The 20801-nt window shown below is 58.2% G+C and overlaps 1 protein-coding gene and 2 long non-coding RNA genes across 9 annotated transcripts; 2 read left to right on the forward strand and 1 right to left on the reverse strand.

Annotated features, from left to right (window-relative positions):
* Positions 1 to 139: 139 nt before the first annotated feature.
* On the reverse strand, positions 140 to 20730 carry HSF1 (heat shock transcription factor 1). 7 transcript variants are annotated; one of them, XM_045074175.1, is made up of 14 exons: positions 20414 to 20730; positions 5331 to 5442; positions 4860 to 4996; positions 4417 to 4541; positions 3202 to 3277; positions 3062 to 3123; positions 2853 to 2949; positions 2629 to 2765; positions 2261 to 2536; positions 1801 to 1881; positions 939 to 1044; positions 799 to 864; positions 641 to 686; positions 140 to 564 (listed from the first exon to the last, which is right to left on the reverse strand). In XM_045074175.1, exons 1-14 carry the CDS (start codon positions 20528 to 20530, stop codon positions 359 to 361), a joined length of 1644 nt encoding a protein of 547 aa, XP_044930110.1. In that variant the 5' UTR covers positions 20531 to 20730; the 3' UTR covers positions 140 to 358. The 7 variants fall into 7 exon arrangements, with proteins under 7 accessions (XP_044930110.1, XP_044930109.1, XP_012904885.1 ...); XM_045074174.1 differs by having other exon boundaries at positions 641 to 710; positions 20414 to 20729; XM_013049431.2 differs by having other exon boundaries at positions 641 to 710; positions 5331 to 5439; positions 20414 to 20728.
* Positions 3187 to 5627, forward strand: LOC123390333. The gene is made up of 2 exons (XR_006604940.1): positions 3187 to 3295; positions 4272 to 5627. It is a non-coding gene; the product is annotated as an uncharacterized LOC123390333 (long non-coding RNA).
* On the forward strand, positions 15302 to 16223 carry LOC123390335. The gene is made up of 2 exons (XR_006604943.1): positions 15302 to 15437; positions 15835 to 16223. It is a non-coding gene; the product is annotated as an uncharacterized LOC123390335 (long non-coding RNA).
* Positions 20731 to 20801: the final 71 nt, after the last annotated feature.

Here is a 20801-nt window from a genome sequence, read left to right on the forward strand (position 1 = left end):
GCACGGCTAGGCTCTGACCATCAACCTTCCCTCTGAGGGGGCCACCACGGCCCAGACCTCTAGCCCCCTTCCCGGACCCATGTCCCTGGGGCCCACCCTGGGGGGTGGCGGGAGGAAACACACACAGGAGGCCACAGCGTAGAGTCTGTCGTTTATAGGTCTCTGCCAGTCTCGTCCGTCCGTCCGTCTGTCCGTGTGTGTGTATCTCTACTGAGGAGGTGAGGGAGACTCATGTAAAAATCCCAAATCCAATCCTGACTGAGCATGAGCAGTGCCGTCAGTCCCCGTGTGGCTGTCAGCCTTTGCTGCTGACCGGGGTCCACGCCTCGCCCCTCGGCCAGCCTTCCTCCTGGGGCCTCTAGGAGACAGTGGGGTCCTTGGCTTTGGGGGGCTCGGAGCCCGTCAGCAGGGAGATGGTGGGGTCATCTGTGTAGTCGTCCCCCTCCGAGAAGTAGGAGCCCTCCCCCAGCTCGAAGAGCACGGGCAGGTCGCTGCTCCCCATATCCACGGAGCCCGGGTCCACCAGGAACAGGGGTTGCGCCGTGTAGTGCACCAGCTGCTTCCCTGGGGGCGGGGCGGGGTCAGGGCACCGGCTGGAGGGCACGTGGGCGGCAGGGCAGGGGTTGGGGGCTCCACTCACCTGAGTCAGGGCTGCTGTTCTCAGCCTCAAGGGGCCTGGGCGGCTCCTGGGGGGAGAGAAGCTCCTGGATCTGCCAGGACAGGAGGGGGCGGAGTGAGGCCCCCCGTCGCCGCCCCCCCAGCCCCCACGCCTCTGCTGTCCCCGCCCTGCCTACGCACGCTGGCCAGGCTGCTGTCCAGGTCGGGCAGGCTCATGTCGGGCACGGTCACCGAGGGGCTGAACAGCTGCGGGGAAGGGAGGGCGGTCAGGCTGCGCCGGGGGCTGGGCGCGGGCGGGGACGGGGCAGGGCAGCGCTCACGTCCAGCAGCGCGCTCGTGTCCACGCTGAAGCCGTGGCTCGTCAGCATGGTCTGCAGGCTGTCCAGGTTGGAGTCCATGGCGTCCAAGTGCTCACTGAGCTCGGTCCTGGCCAGAGCGGGCGGGGCGGGTCAAGCGGAGCTCCAGGCACCCCCAGGTAGATGCCTTCCCGCCGGTGCCCACACACACCAGCCCGGGGGTGGGGTGGGGGGGCTGCCCTCAGCTGCACCCCCCCAACCCGGGCCCCCGTCACGCCCTCCCTGGTGTGGGCCCGGGGCACGTGTATGGGAGGGTAGCTGAGGCCATGCGGGCTGGGCTGAGATGGCAGGAGGGCCCAGGAGGGGCTCAGTGCTCAGAATAGCTGGGGGCAGTTTTTCAGGCTCCACGAGGTCTTGCCTTTACACTGCAGGACCGGGGGGATGGGGCGAGGGAACCGTGGGCCGGCTACGCAGGGCTGGTCTCTGCCCTGGTGCGTGCTGGGAAGGAGGCGTGGGTCTGAAGGCGGTGGGCCACCTGGTGGACCTGTGCTACAGGACGGTGGCCTGGCTGGTCCTGGGAGGTGTCCACGGGGCCCAGCCCCGCCCTGAGAGGAAGCGGGTCAGCACAGCAGCTGGGACTCTGGCCGCATGGGTGGCAGCTGCCAGGCTGGGAGCCCCAGTTCTGTTGGTCAGTGACCTGGGGCACTGGCTTGGGCCCCAGAGCCTGGGGTAGGTGGCGGGCTGCCCCCTGCTGCAGAAGACCTGGGACACCTGTTCACCAGGCAGGGCCAAGTGCTCACGGCCAGGCCAGGGTCTGGTCCGAGGCTGGGGAGGGGCCTGAGCTCTGGCGGAGCCCTCCTCCCTCCCCAGTGGGGACGGCGCTAACCCTGGCTGGACTCGGCCATGCAGAGAGGAGGGGCAGGGGAAGAGGCGGGCGACCCCAGACATCTGTGGAGCGCGAGCCAAACTGCAAGATACAAAGACAAGAGCCCCCCGATTGCAGGTGGGGGCCGGTGGACTCCGTGCCCCCCGCCCTTGCTCGCCTGGCCTCTGGGGCGAGCCCTCTGCTGGCCAGCAGGACAGGGCAGCGGCCTGTCGCAGGAAGGGGTGACGGCAGCAGCCAGGGCAGCTCAGAGAGCAGGTGGAACAGGCCCGCGAGGCCACACACCCTAGGCTCCTGAGGCCGTGAGGACGTGGGACGAGCGAGCTCTGGGCTCAGGGCAGATGTGCAGGCGCCTCCCCGGCGACCCCGTGCCCGCAGCCTGACGACCTCCTGGACGGTCCTGGCTGGAGGCCCGGCTGCGCTTCCAGAGGCCGCAGTGCAGGTGGGCGGGGGTGGCACTCACTTGTCCAGGCAGGCTACGCTGAGGCACTTCTCGGGGGCCGAGGCAGGTGGGGGCGAGGGTGAGGGGTGGCGGGCCCCTGCATCTGTGAGGGGGGCGGCGGGGGCGGCGGGGGCAGGCTCGCTTTCCCGCAGGATGGAGTCGATGAGGGCGGTTGGGGACAGGGGTGTCTCCACGACGGAGGACGGGCGTCCGGGACTGGCCGCCTCCACCCGGGGGCTCCGAGGAGGGCTGGGGGGCTCCTCCTTGACGCGCACCAGGGGGCTGCCGGAGAGTGGCCTGCGTCCGGGGAGCACACGCGTCAGCAGCCGGCTCTGTGGGCGCCCCCGTTCCCCCCGCCCCGGCCGCTGGGAAGAGGACGCGGCCCCCACCTCTCGTCTACGCTTCCGCCCGGGGAGGCCAAGGGGCTGCTGGGGGCCAGTTCGGTGATGTCGGAGATGATGGGTCCGGAGCTGGCCACGGCATCTGGGGAGTAGAGGCTGGAGCTGCTGTAGGCCGGGGAGGGAGCCTGCCATCGGAGGGAGGCGGCCTATGTGGCAGGAGCCGCAGCACGCCCACCCCTGCCCGGGCCAGCCCCGCGGCACGGCGCGCTCACCGAGTAGGGGCCCGGGCCGTGGACGTGCTGCAGGGAGTACTGCCGGCCGTACTTGGGCCCGGAATGTGCCGAGCTGCCGTCATTCAGCATCAGGGGGCTGCGGGGCGGGGCGGGGGAAGAGGTGGGGTCAGGCGCCTCCCCGGGGCCACGGCCACCCGCCACTCAGCCGAGAGGAGACAGGGAGGCCCAGGGCACCCCCCACGCCTCACATTTTCCTCTTCACCCCCAGGATCCGGTTCGACTGCACCAGGGAAATGAGGAACTGGATGAGCTGTGTGGGCAGCAGAAAGGCACAGTCAGCCCGGCCGGGGACGGGGCCCAACGGGCGCCCCCCAGGCCCGCCGCACACCTTGTTGACGACCTTCTGCTGCTGGGCGTGCTTCTGCCGCAGGCTGGCCACCTCCCGCCACAGGGCCTCGTTCTCGCTGGAACACATCGGGGCGGTCAGCTACCCCCCCGCGCCCCCTCCCGCGCCCTGGGCAGGTGTAGGGGCTGGGAGCCTGGCGGGAACGGGCACCGCGGCCCCTGTGCTCGGCTACGCCGCTGGGGGAGGACATACAGACGGTCTGGGTGGGGGGTCCGGTGGAGCGGGCTCCTAAGGCAAGGGCTGGGGGGCTTAGGCAGAACACAGGATCGGGGCCCCCCCAACCATCTCTGCCCCAACTGAACCTGAGGAGAGGGGGGAGGCCAGCCCAGCTCTCAGGCTGGAGAGTGGCCTATGGAGGTCATCCTGTGCCTTTGAGGGGCTCGGGGGTGCTCCCCAGGCCTGGAAATGGCTCACGGGTGACTTTAAGGAGTAGAAAGGGCCACCTGGGCACCATTTCCCCAACGGGGCAAGCAGGGCTGTGAGCAGGCTACGGCCTGCCCTTCTAGTAAGCCAGCCCCCCGAGCGTGTCCTTGACACGGAACTGACCCCCTTGGCCTCACCTGGAGAGGCACCCGTGTCCCGGGAGGCCAAGTTCCCCCGGCCCCCTTCTGCACACGTCACACAGCCAGTGGCTTCTGCTGGACCCCAGTGTGAGCCCAGGAGCCTCTCCTGTGATGCCGGAGTCATGAGGCCCTGCCCCCTGGGCCGGTCTGAGGCCGCACACAGCTAAGCTGACGACAGGCACCCCAGGCTGTGGTTCCAGAGGTCCCCCCAGGTGCATAGGAAAAGGCTCAAGCCAGCCTTCTTGGGGGTCCTGGCTAAGGACAGGAGCACAGGACTGGTTATGTGGTGGCCAAACGTGCCCCAGGGCTGGGGACCAGCGGGACAGCCAACACCGTGAGAGCCGGGAAGAAACCCTCCACCCCAGCCTACAGGGTGCCCAGGCGGGAGGCAGCGGGAGGAGCCCGGCTCTGCCTGCTGGGGCAGGAAGCCGGTCAGACGCTGTCTCCCTCGGAGTGAGCACGAGTCCAAACCTAACCCTACATCCGCAGGGCAGAAGCCCGGGCGCCCGTGTCACAGCTGTGGGAGGCGGGGCTGGTGGCAAGAGGCCAGCTCCCAGGCCTGCCCCTCTCCTGCCTGCTCCCTGCCCCCTCGTCCGGCCGCCTCCCCGCCCGTAGGCTGCGGCGCAGAACCTACTGCTTCATGGCCAGGAGTCTGGAGTCCATGCTCTCCTGCCTCCCCTTCATGAGCTGCACGTCGGTGAGCAGCTTGGTGACGCTGTCCTGGCGAGTCTTCATGTCCTCGCTCTTCAGCGTGGATACCTGGGTCCCCAAGGGGAACAGTCACTGGGGGGACCCCACCCCACTGCCCCCCGGACTGCGCCGAGGCCAAGGGGCTGGCGGTCCGGAGAGGGACCTTTGCTGTGGTGGCTGATGGGGGAACGGGCAAGGGCAGCCCAAGATGCACAAGCAGGAAGGGAGGGCCCGTCAGGAAAAGGCTCGGTGGAGCCAGACCAGAGCATCGGGCGGCCACCGAGCTGCCGTGGGCAGTGGATAGGCCCGCAGGACAGCGAGGGGACGCGGCATCCCTGTCCCTTGGAGGAAGATCTGCGGAGGCCGGGAGGGAGGCCGGCTACTCACACTGGTCACTTTCCTCTTGATGTTCTCCAGGAGCTGCTCCTGGCCGCGCAGGAAGCACGGGTGCTGGAACTCAGTGTCGTCCCTCTCCGGCTTGACCAAGCCACCCTGCTCGATGTGGACCACCTTCCGGAAGCCGTCTGCACATGACGGGGTGGGGGCCGCTCTGCCTCAGGCTGGGGACCAGACCCCCAATGACAGCCCGGCCCCTGCCCTGCTAAGGGTCACCCAGAGCGTCCCAGAGCAGGGCTCTGCCTGGCGCAGTTTGGCCCCAGGAGAGGGGCAGGCCTGGGAGCCACCGGGTGGTCTGGGTCTAAGGGCGACCCCACTCCCCCAGGCGACACGCCCTCCCCAGCACGTGGTTTCACATCTTCCCTGAGGACTCGGGGCTCAGGCCCGCAGGATGCTGGCCGCTCAGAGCCATGGTGCAGGCGCCCCCCTTCCCTGGCTGCAGCCGGGGGCGTGGGTACTCACACATGTTGAGCTGGCGCACGAAGCTGGCCATGTTGTTGTGCTTGAAGTACTTGGGCAGCACCTCCTTGGCGAACTGGCCCTGGTCGAACACGTGGAAACTGTTCCCGCTCTGCTGGGAGACATGCCACCGAGTCACGCGGGAGGCTCGCTCCGGACAGCTGGGCTGCCTGTCAGCAGGGCGAGCCTGGTCCCGCTACCCTGCACAGCCAGAGCGTGGAGGGACCCCATCACGGACGCCATCACAAACCCCGCCGCAGGCCTCCAGAGGTTCCCCAAACACAGAGCATTCCACACCCAGTCTCTAGGGAGCTTGTTCTTGCTTTCATCAGCGAACTTCGCCACGAGCAGCTCAGACCCCAGAACAAGGCGGCCAAGAGAAGGGGAGGCTGACCCGAGTCCCTAGGGAGGGAGACCCAGAGTTGTGTTCAGAACCGCAAGTCCATGCCTCTACGGGCGTCCGAGACCCCAGGGTCGCTACTTCGTGCCCTCCAACCCCTTTCACACCTAAACCCAGGAGCTACCAGGAGGTTCAGGGCCCTGGAGCAGCGACAGAGTGGTGAGGGCAGCCCGGCCGGGGAGGGGTGTGAGCCCAAGAGAGACCTTGAGCACAGCTTCCCTGGCAGAGAGGGTGCCAGAGGGGCACCCGAAAATAGAGAGAGCCCCGGGTGCCCAACGAGGGCAGGAGGCCGGCCCGTCCACACGCGCGGGCACACGGAAAGCAGCTCCGAGGTAAGCGCGTGAGGGGCGGAGAAGGCAGAGGGAGGCCCTCGGAGCACTCTCCTCCAACGTAGCAGCAGGAAAATTGCCCAGAATGTCAGAGGGACTTTTCCAGAACTCTCAAAGACAGTCGAAGGGTTCTGGCAACATGAGGGAGCATTTATTCAAGAAGAGTGGTTCACTCGCAGGAGGGTCTGAGAGGCTGCCCTGCTCCCACCGGCCCTCCTGCAGCCGGCAAGTCCTGCAGCCGAGATCCCCAAACCCCAGCACCCTGAGAGCCACGCTGCGGGGTGCTGCTGGGGCTCCTTCGAGCCCCACTCCCAGAGGACTCTTATTTTACTGCTCTGACAGTCACCTGGGCGGTTCCACTTGCAAAGGTGTCTTTGCTTGACTTGACCCAAAACTCTGCCAATATAAAAAGGCTTTTCCCTAGGGATGCTTGTTGATAACACCAAGAGTGTATTTTAAAACTCTGTGACTGTCTAAGTCAGAGGATAACAGTTAAAGTAAAAAACAAACTAACCAGAAAGTGTACAAGAAAGAGCTAGATGGGGCGCCTGGGCGGCTCAGTGGGTTAAGCCGCTGCCTTTGGCTCAGGTCATTATCTCAGGGTTCTGGGATCGAGCCCCAGATTGGGCTCTCTGCTCAGCGGGGAGCCTGCTTCCTCCTCTCTCTCTGCCTGCCTCTCTGCCTACTTGTGATCTCTCTCTGTCAAATAAATAAAATCTTTAAAAAAAAAAAAAAAGAAGAAAGAGCTGGAGAATGAGATACTTCTGAAAATCTCCAAAATATTCCTGGAAACCCAGAAGTCACATGCATGTGCAGGGCCGTGTGGAGAACCAGGGTAAGACCTAAAAACGCCCTAAGCTTGCGCCCCAGGCTGAGCTCAAGGGTCCCCAACGGCAGGCATACCCCAATACATACACAGAAACTCCAAAGAATGGGGCAGTTATGGGTTCCAGGCATTAAAGGAAATTTCTACCCCCTTCGCTACAATGCTAACCAAGGAAAGACTTCAGTGGTCACAAACAACAAAGACCACACACTGCCCAGAATTAGTGCAGAAAACTCACAAGACAAATGACTACTAACAACTACAAGTAACGGTACCAGCCCTGGAGAGGGAAACTGATGTTGAGAGCTGAAAACACATGGCGTTACATGACCAGAAAGTCTCGTTTCCAACAACAACGACAACAAAAAACCTGCAAAGAAACGAGGCCCGGCCTATACACTGCGAAAAAAGCGATCAGCTGAAACCATTTCTGAGGGGGCTCAGAAGCTGGATTTATTACACAAAGACTTTAAATCAGCATTTCAGACACGTTCAAAGGCTAAAGTGAAACTGAGTCTGAAGAAATAAAGGCAAGCATGGGACGCTTGGGTGGCTCAGTTGGTTGAGCGGCTGCCTTCAGCTCAGGTCATGATCCCAGGGTTCTGGGATCGAGTCCCGCATCAGGCTCCTTGCTCAGCGGGGAACCTGCTTCTCCCTCTGCCACTGCTGCCCCTCGGTCTGCCTGTGCTCGCTCGCTCTCTCTCTGACAAATAAATCTTAAAAAAAAAAAAAAGAAAGAAAGAAAGGAAAGCATGAGAATATCTCATCAAACAACATCAATAAAAATAAAAATCATAAATATAAAGCAGATCAGCAATTCTGACTGAGAAAGCGTAATAGCTCGGGCCTAAAGCTCACGAGAGGCTTGGGAGCAGATCCGAGCACAGGCGAGGAGTCAGCACACGGGACAGGCCCCTGAGAGCATCCAGTCGAAGAGAAGACAAGACAGTGAAGAAAAACGGACAGTCTCAGAGACTGGGGGGTATTAGCCGGCACCAGCGCATGCACCGTGGGGTCCCAGCAGGAGAGGAGAGGACAGAAGGAAGAAGGGCTGAAAACTTCTCAAATTTGAGGAAAACCGTCCAGGAAGCTAAAGAAACCCCAAGCAGGGTGAACTCAGAGAGGGCCGTGTCTAGAAGCCTCGTCATCAAACTGCAGGACAGGAAGACCCAGAGAGGCCTCTGGAAGCCACAAGGGAGAACAGACTTCATGCGCAAGGGCGCCTGGAGAAGATTAACAGCTGATTTCTCATCGAAAGCCATGGAGGCCAGAGGCAGTGGGATGACAGTTAAAGGGGCTGAAAGAAAAAAACCCGTGAATCAAGAATTTTATATCCAGCAAAACCACCCTTTGAAAAGGAAGGAAAAATTTCTCCTTCTGGGATGTCAAGTGTGAGGAGATCTACTGAACCACTCCCAAGTGAAACAAAGGTTACTTAAATCTTTTTTTTTTTTTTAAGATTTTATTTATATATTTGACAGAGATCACAAGTAGGCAGAGAGGCAGGCAGAGAGAGAGGAGGAAGCAGGCTCTCTGTGGGGCTTGATCCCAGGACTCTGAGATCATGACCCGAGTTGAAAGCAGAGGCTTTCACCCACTGAGCCCCCCAGGTGCCCCCAATTTTTTAATTTTAATTTTTATTTATTTATTTGACAGACAGATCATAAGCAGGCAGAGAGGCAGGCAGATAGAGAGAGGAGGAAGCAGGCTCCCCGCTGAGCAGAGAGCCCGATGCGGGGCTCGATCCCAGGACCCTGAGAACATGACCCGAGCTGAAGGCAGACGCTTTAACCCACTGACCCACCCAGGCGCCCCTAAATCTTTTAAAGTATCTGGAAATTGTCCTAAAAGCGTACAGCAAATGAAAACATTTATTCCAGAAACCCTACGAAGACCATGTAGAACAGTGAGCTTGTGACACCTCAGCCGCAAGCCACTCCCTTCCTACTGCAGCTCACCTTGACTGACACTACACCCTGGGAGGGCACAGCTGGGAAGCTGGCAGTCCCTCTGCTCCGTTTCCAGTCAAGGTTTACTGTATTTCACTGAGAGGGGAAGGCCACCAGGATTTCTCATGCTGTCTAGGTAAAGAGGCTAAATTCCCGGTGATTGCAACCAAGAGTTTGGGGAGGGGTTTTCTCCATTTTGCCCCCATCCAAATAATGCAGGCTGTACCCCAGGCATGGGAGGTTGAGCATATGGAACCCCTGACAGTCCTACCTCCAGCCAGCATGCGGGGCATAGCATCCGTGCTGGGAGAGGCCGCTGCCCTGCCCAGTGCCCGGAGCACTGGCTCAGAAGGCCCCAGGAGAGAGGCAGTCCAAAGGAAAGAGAGCTCTGAAGGTTTCCCCCAACAAACTCACTTTATGTGAAACAAAGTGTAGAAAGCTCAAGCCTAAGGCTGCTCTTGAGAACAGCACAGCTCTAAGAGTCACAAGCTCAAGGGACACCTGGGTGACTCGGCTGAGCATCTGTCTGACTCTTGATTTCATCTCAGATCATGACTGTAGGGTTGTTGGATCAAGCCCCATGGCAGGCTCCCTGCTCAGTAGCACGTCTGCTGGAGATTCTCCCTCTCCCTCCATGCCTCCCCAAATCTCGCACACATGCTCCCTCTTTCTTGTAGATAAATAACTCTTCAAACAACAAGCAAAAAACAAAGGAGAGAAACAAACTCAACCACAACCAGCTTGTTCCCACAGGCTAAGAGCCCTCGCAGGTCTGAGCAAATCTCAGACAGACCTGAAAGGCTGCACTGCGAGAATGTAATTGGACCAGACTGTTGGACAGTCTGTGTCCTGTGGTACCATCAGAACCAACGAAACAATCAGGCGGAGCATGGAGCCTACGGTCTGGGTGTACTACCCCCCGACACAGTGAACCCACACAGAGACCAGAGAGGAAACAGACCTTACTAACCTACAAGCCCGCAAGCCTCAAAAACAAGCACAGGAGCGGTGGGGGTGCGGGTGGGGGTGGGCGTCCAGGAGTACTGCACGGCCCAAAATGTGCTTTACCAACAAAATGAGACATGTAAATAGCAACATATGACCATGCACAAGGGAGAAGAGAGAAGAGGTAACAGAAACAGCCCGTGAGAGACAAGACATCAGATTTAACCAAGACTTCAAACAACACGTTGTAAGTATGTTTAGAGAATTAAAGAAAATCATAAAGTCGAGGAAGATGAGGGGACTGTGCCTCACTAAAGGGGGAGGAAGAGTAAAGAGACTGGAAGCACAGAGCAGAGTCAGACAGAAATTCCCAAGTTCAGTAGCACAACAACCAAGATGAGACACTTCCCAGAAGGGCCCAAGAGTGCACGGAACTGGCAGGAGAAACAGTAGGCAGACTGGACAATGGATGGAGACTACGACAGCAGCAGGCCAGAGAGAACACAGTACAGAGAACCTGTAAAGGGGCTCAAGAGACGCTTGAGCTCCTGAACGGAGCCTCAGAGACGCTTGGGGCCCCTTCAGCTGCACCAACACCTGTGTAAATGGAGCACCATGAGGAAGGCCCGGGACAAGGATCCCGGGAGATAAGGGAGAACTTCCCAATTGCGTTTTTTTTTTTTTTTTTTTTTTTAAATTTGAGAGAGAGACAGAGAGAGCATGAGCGAGGAGAAGGTCAGAGGGAGAAGCAGACTCCCCGTGGAGCTGGGAGCCTGATGCGGGACTCGATCTCGGGCCTCCGGGATCATGACCTGAGCCGAAGGCAGTCGTCCAACCAACTGAGCCACCCAGGCGTCCCCTTCCCAATTACACTTTTTTTTTTTTTTTTTTTTTTAAAGATTTTATTTATTTATTTGACAGAGAGAGATCACAAGTAGGCAGAGAGGCAGGCAGAGAGAGAGAGAGAGGAGGAAGCAGGCTCCCTGCTGAGCAGAGAGCCCGATGCGGGGCTCGATCCCAGGACCCTGAGATCATGACCTGAGCCGAAGGCAGCGGCTTAACCCACTGAGCCACCCAGGCGCCCCCCAATTACACTTTTAAAAAAGTCCACGAACATGGTATGCCATCCCGTCAACTTGGTTTCTTTCCTAAGTGTTTTTATTATTCTTAAGTCTTGACATGACGATCCCTGCATGTTTTACCAGACTTCTCTGTAAGAACTCTTCCCCCTCCCCTGAACAGTTGTAAACGAAGTTTAAAAAAACAAAAACAAAACAAAAACCAACTTCCTGTCATTCATTAGAAATGCAATTGATGGGGCGCCTGAGTGGCTCAGTGGGTTGAGCGTCTGCCTTCGGCTCAGGTCATGATTCCAGGGTCCTGGGATCGAGCCCCGCATCGGGCTCCCTGCTCAGTGGGGAACCTGCTTCTCCCTCTACTCCTCCCCCCTCCTTATGCATGTGGTATCTTTCTCTCAAATCTTGAAAAAAAAATACAATTTATTTTTGTGTGTTGACCTTGTATCTAGTGATGTTGCAAAACTCATTAATGATTAAAAATCATTAGTTGGAGGAGTATTTTTTTTTTAAGTTTTGGGAAAAAATAGATTTTTTAGATTTTATTTGACAGAGAGGCAGCCAGAGAGAGAACACAAGCAGGGGGAGTGGGGGAGGGAGAAGCAGACTCCCCGCTGAGCAGAGAGCCCGATGTGGGGCTCAATCCCAGGACCCTGAGATCATGACCTGAGCCGAAGGCAGAGGTTTAACTCATGAGCCACCCAGGCGCCTCTTGTCTAACTTTTTAAAAGTTTATTTAATTTTAAGTAATCTCTACACCCAACGTGGGGCTTATGCCAGGGTTGTTCTTTGTGACCAGGATTCAACAGGTGTGACGGTATTTGAGAACAGGTTGCAGACGTCACCTGGGGCTCTTGCTGTCTTGGATCCCTTGCTCTGAGAGAAGCAGGCCGACCTGCTGTAGCAGCCCTAAGGAGAAGCTCACGTGGTGAGGAATCAAAGCCTCCTGCCAAAAGCTACTTGTCACAAAACACCCGAGTGAACCTGGAGGCGGGTCGCTCTTCCCCAAGTGAGTCCTGCAACGACCACACCCTGTGTGCGGGCCGCGAGTTCCTGTCGGCCTGGGACTCTCAGGGACTGCGGAACGCTTCTTGTTTTCAGCAGTTAAGTTTTAAGATATTTGGTTACACAGCAATCGGCAATACAACCACTAAATATCTGCGCATGTGTTTTAAAGATTTATTTATCTATTTAAGCGTCGGGGGTGGGGTGCACAAGAAGGAGACTCCCAAGCAGGCTCCTCACTAAGTGCAGAGCCCAATGCGGGGCTTGATCGCATGACCCTGAGATCGTGGCCTGAACCGGGATCAAGAGTCAGACACTTAACCACTCATGTGCCTCTTTGTGTCTTTTTTTGAGGCCACTGCAAACACCTCCATTTTCAACAACAGTTCATTGCTAGTGTGCAGAACTAGATTCAGTTTTTGTATACTACCCTCAAACTCCTGGCCTCACCAAACTCATTTATGAGTTCTAGCAACTTTTTCTGGTAGATGTCTTGGGACTTTCTAAGTCAATGATGGTGTTTTCTATAAATGGAGACAGTGTGACATCTCACCTTCCAATTTTGTGGTCTTTTATTTCCTTATTTGCTATATCGCCCGACCAGCGGATCACACACACTGTTAAAGAGGAGCAGTAGGAACGGACTTCCCAGCCTTCTCGTCCAGTGTTGGGGGAAATGCCCGCCCTGTCACCTTTAAATACAACACCACGTGTAGGTTTCTGCAGGTGTTTTTGCGGGCTGAGGAACTGCCCTCACGAGTCTGCTGAGCGGTCATCGTGAAGTGCGGGTCAAGTCTGTCCAGCGTTTCTCGTTACGCTGTCGAGACGGTCGTGCTGTCTTTCTTCCCTCCCCACGGACGCACTTCCGCTGTGCTCCGAAAGCTGACCAGACTCCCGTCTACGGAGCTGCCCTCTGGCCTCAAGCCTCAGAGTTGCTGAGAAGTCAGAATCGTTCTATGTCCCTTTGTGCAATTCCCTTTCTTTTTCCTGGCTGCTTTGAAGATTTTCTCTTTATCCCCTGTTTTTAGCAACCTGACAGTGACATGACCTGGTACACTTTCTTGTGCTTACCCTTCCTGGAGTTCTTGGAAGTCTTGGAACCACAGGTTCGCAGCTTTCCAAAAATCTGCATGGTTATGTCTAAGCATTCCCTCCCCCTTTATATAGGAAATCCGCTTCTGTGTCGTCAGGCTGTGTGTTGTCGTCCCCATGAGGCTCTGTTCAGCGCCTGCCGTCTCGTCTTCTCTGGACAGCGCTGTGAGCAGTTTCTCCGATCAGTCTAGTTCAGTCATCTTTCCTTCTGCGGTAGCTGGGCTGCGGCTGACCCCTGCACCGACTTACACAAATCAGCTTGGGAATTGAGAGCGACTTCAGATCTGCGGTAGCACTGGGGAGAGCTCTCATACCTGCGCACCATTAACGCTGTGCACCTGTCGCAGGTAATGAATCTGCAGCCAGGCCTCCCCTGCTATCTGAAAGCAGAGTTCCTATGGAATCTTTTGTAAGATGAAATTCCTAAAGCAAACAATGACCGTTACTGAATATGGAAAATTCCACAGTACTCCCACACCCCAGAGTAATCTCTCCGTTAGCTGAGACAGGCACGGATGCAGGTCTCTTTTAAAAGCAGGATGGCTTCACACGAACTTCCAAAAAAGGGGCATGCCTGGGCCTTATTAACTAAAGTCCCTATTTTATTCAGATCTCTTTAGTTTTTGCCTTCTGTCCTGTCCCAGGACACCACCCAAGGGGCTACACTACACTGGGTTGTCAAGCCTCCTCACTCTCCTCTCACAGAGTCAGTCTCTCAGACTGTCCTGCTTTCTGTGGACCCTGATGGTTTTAAGGAGCACCGGGCCAGCGTCCGCAGACGGTCCCTCAATTTCGACTCGTCCTGTCTTTTCCTCATGACTAGTTGAAATTATGTAAGCGTCTGGAGGAAGGCCACAGAGGTTAAGTGCTCTTCTCATCTTGGCAGGCGAGGACGCGCACCGAGAGGCCACATCTCTCAGGTGTCCCCACCACAGTCGCCCCCACCCGTCCCCACTGTGCTTCTCGGAAGAAAGCCACGTGCAGGTGGGGAGATGTGCGGCGCCTCGCCGAAGCGGGGATTTCCACGAACAGTGGGGAGCCCTTCTGCACGGACACTTGTTCTATGACATTTTCTCTGTCTTCACGGGCTTGCTTTACCTCTCGGAGCACTCAGAAGACTTTTACAATTGCTTTAATGACTTTGTGGGCTAGTCTCATCATCCCTGGGAACCCTGCTGCGACTCTCCCCTTCTCGGTCACAGGATGCACTCCCCACCTGACTCATCTGTCCACTCTGGTAGGGCCCCTGACACGAGGGTCTTTATGTCGTGTTTGGGTTTTGCAGTTTCCTCCTGAGAGTGTCTGTGTGGCTCAGTCTGATCCTTGCATGGCTTCTCTTTAAACTCGATGATGCCGCATTTGGGGCCGATTTTCTTAATTCAGTCACAGCTCCAAGCTCTGGCTCGTTCCGTCTCTGCTGAGTGATCTGCAAGCTGAGTGTGATTCTTCCGCTCCGGCTGTGAACTCAGGATAACTCGAGGCCCTCTGTGAGCTCTCCTCAGTAGCTGTTCCTTCTCTGGAGAGTTCTCCGGCTAGCTTCACAGGTCTCGTCGCACCGGCAGGCGGGACCAGCCGTCTGTCGGAGGCCCAGAGGGGCTCGCGTACAGACTCCTGGACCTCTCCCGTCCCTGGTGCCGGGCCGGGTAAACTCCAGCTGCACCAGCTTTTCCCAAGTCTGGGCTCTTAGTCCGAAAACTGCCTCTGGACACAAAGTCTGGGCACCCGTGTGGCTTACCTGTCCCTCCTGTTTTCAATCCTGAACATTGTTCAAGGGTGAAGCCACACTAAGTGTGTCCCATAAGCCCTACTTAAGGGCCATCAGGGGTTTCAGAGGTTTCCTGGTGAATCCATCACAGGGCGCGCCGCTCCACGTCCCTGCCTCATGGTTCAAGTCCCTCCTCTGCTGCCCCTGAGGAAGTCCTGGAGGTGGTCTTAGCTTTCCCTGGGCATAATCAAAGCCTGTGATCAGAAATGCGGAAGAAGCAGGAAGAAGGGAGTGCCCTGCCGCTGGCTGCTGGGCCCTGCCCTAATCTGGACATGCACTTCTCTTTCCTTCTTTCCTTCCTTCTTTTTTCTTTCTTTTTAAAGTAAACTCTTCACCCAGCATAGGGCTCGAACCCACAGCCTCCAGGCCCAGAGGTGCATGCTCGACCCTGAGCCGGCTGTTCGGGATGCGCTTCTTCACAGCTACCAAGTCTGAAGCCTCTGGCCTTACTTTTTCTTTTCTTTTCTTTTTTTTTTTTTTTTAAGATTTTATTTATTTGACAGACAGAGATCACAAGCAGGCAGAGAGACAGGCAGAGAGAGAGGAGGAAGCAGGCTCCTGCTGAGCAGAGAGCCCGATGCGGGGCTCGATCCCAGGACGCTGAGACCATGACCTGAGCCGAAGGCAGAGGCTTAACCCACTGAGCCACCCAGGCGCCCCGTCCGGCCTTACTTTTGACGCCACCTGGACCAACCTAAAATGAGTCCAAAATTCTGCAGGCAGGTAGGTGTTTTACGGAGATGGTTTCTGTCGTTGAGTATTTTCTCAAAGGGCCCCACGACCTCAGAGGGTTAGTAACCCCCGAATTCCATGAGGGGAACCAGCTGCACTCTGCCCAGAACACTTTGCTCCCCCCATGTCAATCCGAAGACTAGTCGGCGTGAGGCGCTCTAGTCTCCTGATTGCGGCCGGCAGACTGCACTGTAGGGCCCGCCATCCGGCGTTTGGAGCAGGGCGCATGCGGCCACCGCAGTGGAGAAATCCAGGCTGCAGGGGGAGGTGACAGGGTGTGTGAGCTCCCGCGAGGAAGCGAGGCTCCCTCCTCCTCCTCTCCCATCCTGGTTTTGTCCTTATCTGCGTCTGAGGCCGTCCGCACCGTCCTGTCCTGTTTTCCTCTCAGCGCACGTTAACGGTCGTGAGTTCCCGCGACACAGGCACCGACACAGCCCTCATCTCTGGCACAGCCCTCATCTCTGGCCGCGGGCACCCTGCGCTCAGACCTCCAGGCCCGGGAGCCGAAGCAGGCTGGTGGCTTTCAGGGTCAGGAGGGGAGGGGTCTGTGGTGGCCGCTGCTATCCCGCCAGGACTGGGAAGCATGTCACCTGTGAAGACAGCCCCACTCCGCCGGGGAGGGGGCCTTGCAACCAGAGCTGCAGGCTCCAGGGCCCACGGACTGTGAGGTCTCTGGCCTAGCCCCACACCATACACGATGGAAGCTCTTTGCACATTCTAGAGTGGGTCTGTCCCACTGCCGCCTTCCAGGTCCTCGAATAAAGAATTATGAGCACATACATGGGTCCTGTGGAGTCCGGTGCGCACGGCTAGGCTCTGGCCTCTCTGAGGAGGCCACCACGGCCCAGACCTCCAGCCCCCTTCCTGGACCCATGTCCCCGGGGTCGACCTCATCCCCTAGGGGGTGGCGGGAGGAAACAGATTCGGGAGACCACAGTGTAGAGTCTGTCATTTATAGGTCTCTGCCAGTCTCGTCCATCTGTCCGTCCGTCTGCATGTATCTCTACGAAGGGGTGAGGGGGCTCATGTAAAAATCCCAAATCCAATCCTGACCAACCACGTGCAGTGCTGTGGGGCTGGGGTCTAACTGACAAAACAGGTGGGGGTAAGCAGCATCTTGACCCTGTAGGCGTGGGTGGGGCTCCCCTGCTGCCCCCAGGAAATCTGGAGTCCCTGGCAAAGGCAGACAGGGAAACAGCTGCTCGTCATCAGAAAGATGGTGGATTGGGGCGCCTGGGTGGCTCAGTGGGTTAAGCCTCTGCCTTTGGCTCAGGTCATGATCTCAGGGTCCTGGGATGGAGCCCCACATCGGGCTCTCTGCTCAGCGGGGAGCCTGCTTCCTCCTCTCTCTCTGCCTGCCTCTCTGCCTGCTTGTGATCTCTGTCTTTCAAATAAACAGACGCTCCCTGGTAGTCTAGTGGTTAGGATTCGTCGCTCTCAAATAAATAAATAAAATCTTAAAAAAAGAAGAAGATGGTGGATTCAGGTCTGGCTTAACCAATCTCCAGCTTTCTCTGTTCAGTTTCCTGATGTCTTTGAGACTCAATTTTTTCTTTCTTTTTTCTAAAGATTTTATTCACCCACTCAGAGAGAGAGAGAAGCAGAGGGAGAAGCAGGCTCCCCACTGAGCAGGGAGCCCAATGCGGGACTTGATCCCCATGCCCTGGGATCACAACCTGAGCCAAAACCAGAGGCTTAACGGACTGAGCCATCTGGGGGCCCGAGACTCAGTTTTCCATTCCGCAGAATGGCCAGCTGTCACCTCCTTGCACGGCCCTGGATGGAGAAGTGACACACAAGAAGGCACAGCCTCCTGCTGCAGGGGAGGTCTGAAGGAGCACAGCTGGGCTACTGTTCGGCAGAGGCAATTGTGTGCTTCGGGGAGGCCCTGCAGCCCACTGCCCAGCCTGCCACTAGGGAGCGGTAACCTGTGGTGCTCCTTCAAAATTTTGGCTTAGATGACAGAGCCCTAAGGGCAGGATCCAGAGGGCCTGCTGGGTCCTGCCAGCTAGCTGTCTGAGAAGGAGCTCAGCAGGCTGGGGGGAGGAGCGGGGGCTCACCTGGCTCTCAGTGTCCCTGCCTGTCGTGGGAACTCTGGAAATGGCCCATAGCCAGCTCTGAGTGTACCAGTGTGACCAGGGCAATTCAAGGGGTTTCTCAGGTAGCTGATGAGCTAACTGCAGGAAGTGCCGTGCCCCCAACTCCCCACCCTGAGACCCAGCCCCTCCAGGGTGACCTCTGACCACTGCACGTACAAGGGCTACCTGGGACAGGCCCTGGCCTTGGTGACCTCCAGCTCCTCGGTGTCTGCTCCACACAGTCCTATTAGTTGCACTCTGGCTCCCGAAGAAAACGGAACTGCACTGATCAGGCTGGGCGAGAGTGGGGCCAGAAAAGCGCCAAAGCCCCAAATTTAAGAAGCCCCTCCCTCCAGCCCCCTGGCCTCCAAGAGGCCCTAAAAATAAGTGCGTCCTTAAACTCTGCCATCAGGCACCTCCCAGGCTCATCTGGCCCTGATCCCTAGGCCAGAAAGGCCTGATTCATGGACAGTCCCAGTGGGCGTGGGAGGCACAGGGTGTAGGTCAGGGGAGCTGTGGCACACCCTTAGGCTGTGCTCATGGTGGCCAAGTTCCCTCCTGGCAGCAGCAGGAGCTGCAGGGTCCTGCAGGAGCTGTCTGGGGGGCAGCTGCATCTCTAAAGACCCTTGCTTATTCAGTGAGATGCCATGCCCAGTGCATCTTCGACTGTGAGGGTCTGAGGGTCAGTAAGCCAACACAACTCTCTGGGGCAGCAACCTGTGGTCTGTCCCTCAGGCTGGGCAGGGGAAGCTCAACAGTCTCGGGAGTGGGAGGCGGCCCCACTGGCTGGAGGGTTTCTGGGGCCGGACCCCTGCCCCACCTTACTCAGCCTTGAGAATCAGCCAGCATACCTGTGACTGCCCCTTATCCCCTAGATCAGACATAGTGTTTCTTTTTTCTTTCTTTCTTTTTTTTTAAGATTTTATTTATTTATTTGTCATAGAGAGAGGGAGAGAGAGCGAGCACAGGCAGACAGAGAGACAGAGAGGCAGGCAGAGACAGAGGGGGAAGCAGGCTCCCTGCTGAGCAAGGAGCCCGATATGGGACTCAATCCCAGGACGCCGGGATCGTGACCTGAGCCGAAGGCAGCTGCTTAACCAGCTGAGCCACCCAGGTGTCCGAGACATAGTGTTTCTCCTGGTAGAACTGTGAGAAAACTTCCAACACGAAGGGGAAGACACCAAAAGCAAGCACGTCAGAGCTTTCTAAGGCCTCTGAGAGCCAGACTCTAGGCCACAAGTCTGCAGAAGACCCGGTCTGGACTTTTTTGGTAGAAGCCAAGGTACAGAACCATCTCCTGCCTCTGAGCCAGGCAGCTCTCCAGGACCCTGCCCAGCCTGGGAAGGGCTTCCTTCCACTACTGAGCTACTGTGCGGTTTCTGGGTTCATTGTTAGTCCCAGCCCTACCACTATGTCCTGCTTGACCTGCATATAGACCGGGAAGGGTCAAATACTCGTGCTCCAGCCAGCCAGTTCCCCATCCCCCTCTCTCCCCTGAATCTGATTCCCTCCCACCTGCCGCCCCACACCAACAGGGTTCATGGGCAGCCACTGTAAGTGAAAGCTGTCAGGTCTGACTGTTCCTGTTCAAAGGCCTTGCCCAGAACACAGGCTGCAGGTCCTGGAGAGTAACCTGGTGCCACCTCACCCACATGCCTAACAGTCTGTAAGCAGAAAAGCAAGCAGATTAAGGGGCACCCTAGCAGGTGGGTGGGATGATCACCCTAGCAGAATCAGGCTTGGAATATCCCAGGGCATCTCTGACCCCCCTCCTTGATTAGGGGAAGGAAAAAGAGGCAGGAGGAAGGTAAAGGAAGCCAGAAATGTGGGGTCACGTGCTCCGGCTAGAGAACTCTGAGGTCTGGGAAGAGGGGCGGCGGCGACTCCGCAGCATGTGGGAAAGCACACTCCTCCTCTTCAGGGTCCTGGCCCGTCATCCCAGAAACAGGGAGTGCCCACACATCTAAGTCACTGAGACTGACAAAGGGTCCCCACTCGGAACGCTGGTGAGACCCAGTCTCTTCATCTCCAGTCTTCAGGCAGAGCAGGGCTTGGGCAAACAGACAACCCAGGAGTTAGCTTCAGCCTAAACATTTCTTCATTCCTAACGGCTTAAGAGCACGAGAGGGAAGTGCTTAGCAAAGTCTGAGAAAGCCAGCGCTCCGGCCCCCAAGAGGTCAAACATATCTGAGGCACCCACAGGCTCTGCGTGACCAGGGTGGCCGTCCTTCAGGTCACCCATTTGCCAGCGCCGGGGTTCGGCTCTGGCCTTCCCCAGACAGGACACCCCAGGATGGGGAACAGCAGATTCCGATATTCAACGCCAAACACTCCCTGATTTACCTCGGCAAAGCCGGAGCTGTCCGGTCTTGCAGGGTCAAACCTTGTAAACAAGCCTGCTGCCAGGCAACTGAAGACAGGGGCGGGATAAAGACGCCCTGCGAGGCCCGAAAATCAAAGCCGTTCGGGGGAAACCCGGCTTCAGCATCTCTGGGCAGGGGTTCGCGACCCACTTGAACTTTATGACGTTTTACTTTCTGTTTTCCTTCCTTTCGCCTTTGCACGGGAGCAACGCCCTCCAGCCCGCGCGCCACGTCCTGGTGTCCCAAAAGCTGCCGCCCCAGCACCCCGGGAACTCTTCGGGGAAGATCCAGAGGGTCAGCCGGGCACAATGATCGCCCGCGAGCCCCGGGGCCGCGCCAAGGCCCGGCACACTTCCGCGACCGGCCGACGGTTAGCGAAAGACCGCGGCGGCCCTTCCTCCCCAGCCCGGGGACACTCGGCGCGGCCGGGCCGACGCGAGCGAGCCCCGCACGCTTTCCCGGCGAACCCCGCCCTGAGTCCCGCCTCCGCGTCCCACTCCTCCGGGGACTGGCCCCGGCCCCTCACCGGGCTCCAGCAGATAAGCGCGTCGGTGTCCGGGTCGCTCACGAGGGTCCACAGCTTGGTCAGGAAGGCCGGGACGTTGCTGGGCCCCGCCGCGCCGGGGCCCACGGGCAGATCCATACCGGGCTCCGCGGGGAGAAGCGGAGAGGACGACCGCGAAAGGGGGCCGAGGGCCGGGCTAGTGCCGCCAACGCGCCTGCCGCCGGGGGAGCGCCACCGCCGCCGCCCGCTGCGCACACACGGCCCCGCGGCCTAGCATGGCCGCAGCCATCTTGCGACGGGCGCGCTACCGCCGGCGCCGCCCGCTCGCGTCGGCCGGGCGCGCGCACGCCGGCCCCGCCCTGTTCGTCCCGTCCGCCCCGCCCCCTCCTGCGCCTCTGCCGCCGTGCGC

This window comes from Mustela putorius, unplaced genomic scaffold (genome assembly GCF_011764305.1).
Source record: "Mustela putorius furo isolate JIRA1106 unplaced genomic scaffold, ASM1176430v1.1 tig00537303_pilon_pilon_pilon, whole genome shotgun sequence".
NCBI lineage: Eukaryota > Metazoa > Chordata > Mammalia > Carnivora > Mustelidae > Mustela > Mustela putorius.

Excerpts from the sequence above, each read along its gene's own strand:
- HSF1 (XM_045074174.1), bottom strand. The coding sequence starts at position 20,530 with ATGGATCTGCCCGTGGGCCCCGGCGCGGCGGGGCCCAGCAACGTCCCG. Across the intron at positions 3,278-4,416 it reads AGACTCCTGGCCATGAAGCA|CGAGAACGAGGCCCTGTGGC; the intron begins GTAGGTTCTGCG and ends GATGTGTTCCAG. Across the intron at positions 2,950-3,061 it reads CTGGGGGTGAAGAGGAAAAT|CCCCCTGATGCTGAATGACG; the intron begins GTGAGGCGTGGG and ends CCCGCCCCGCAG.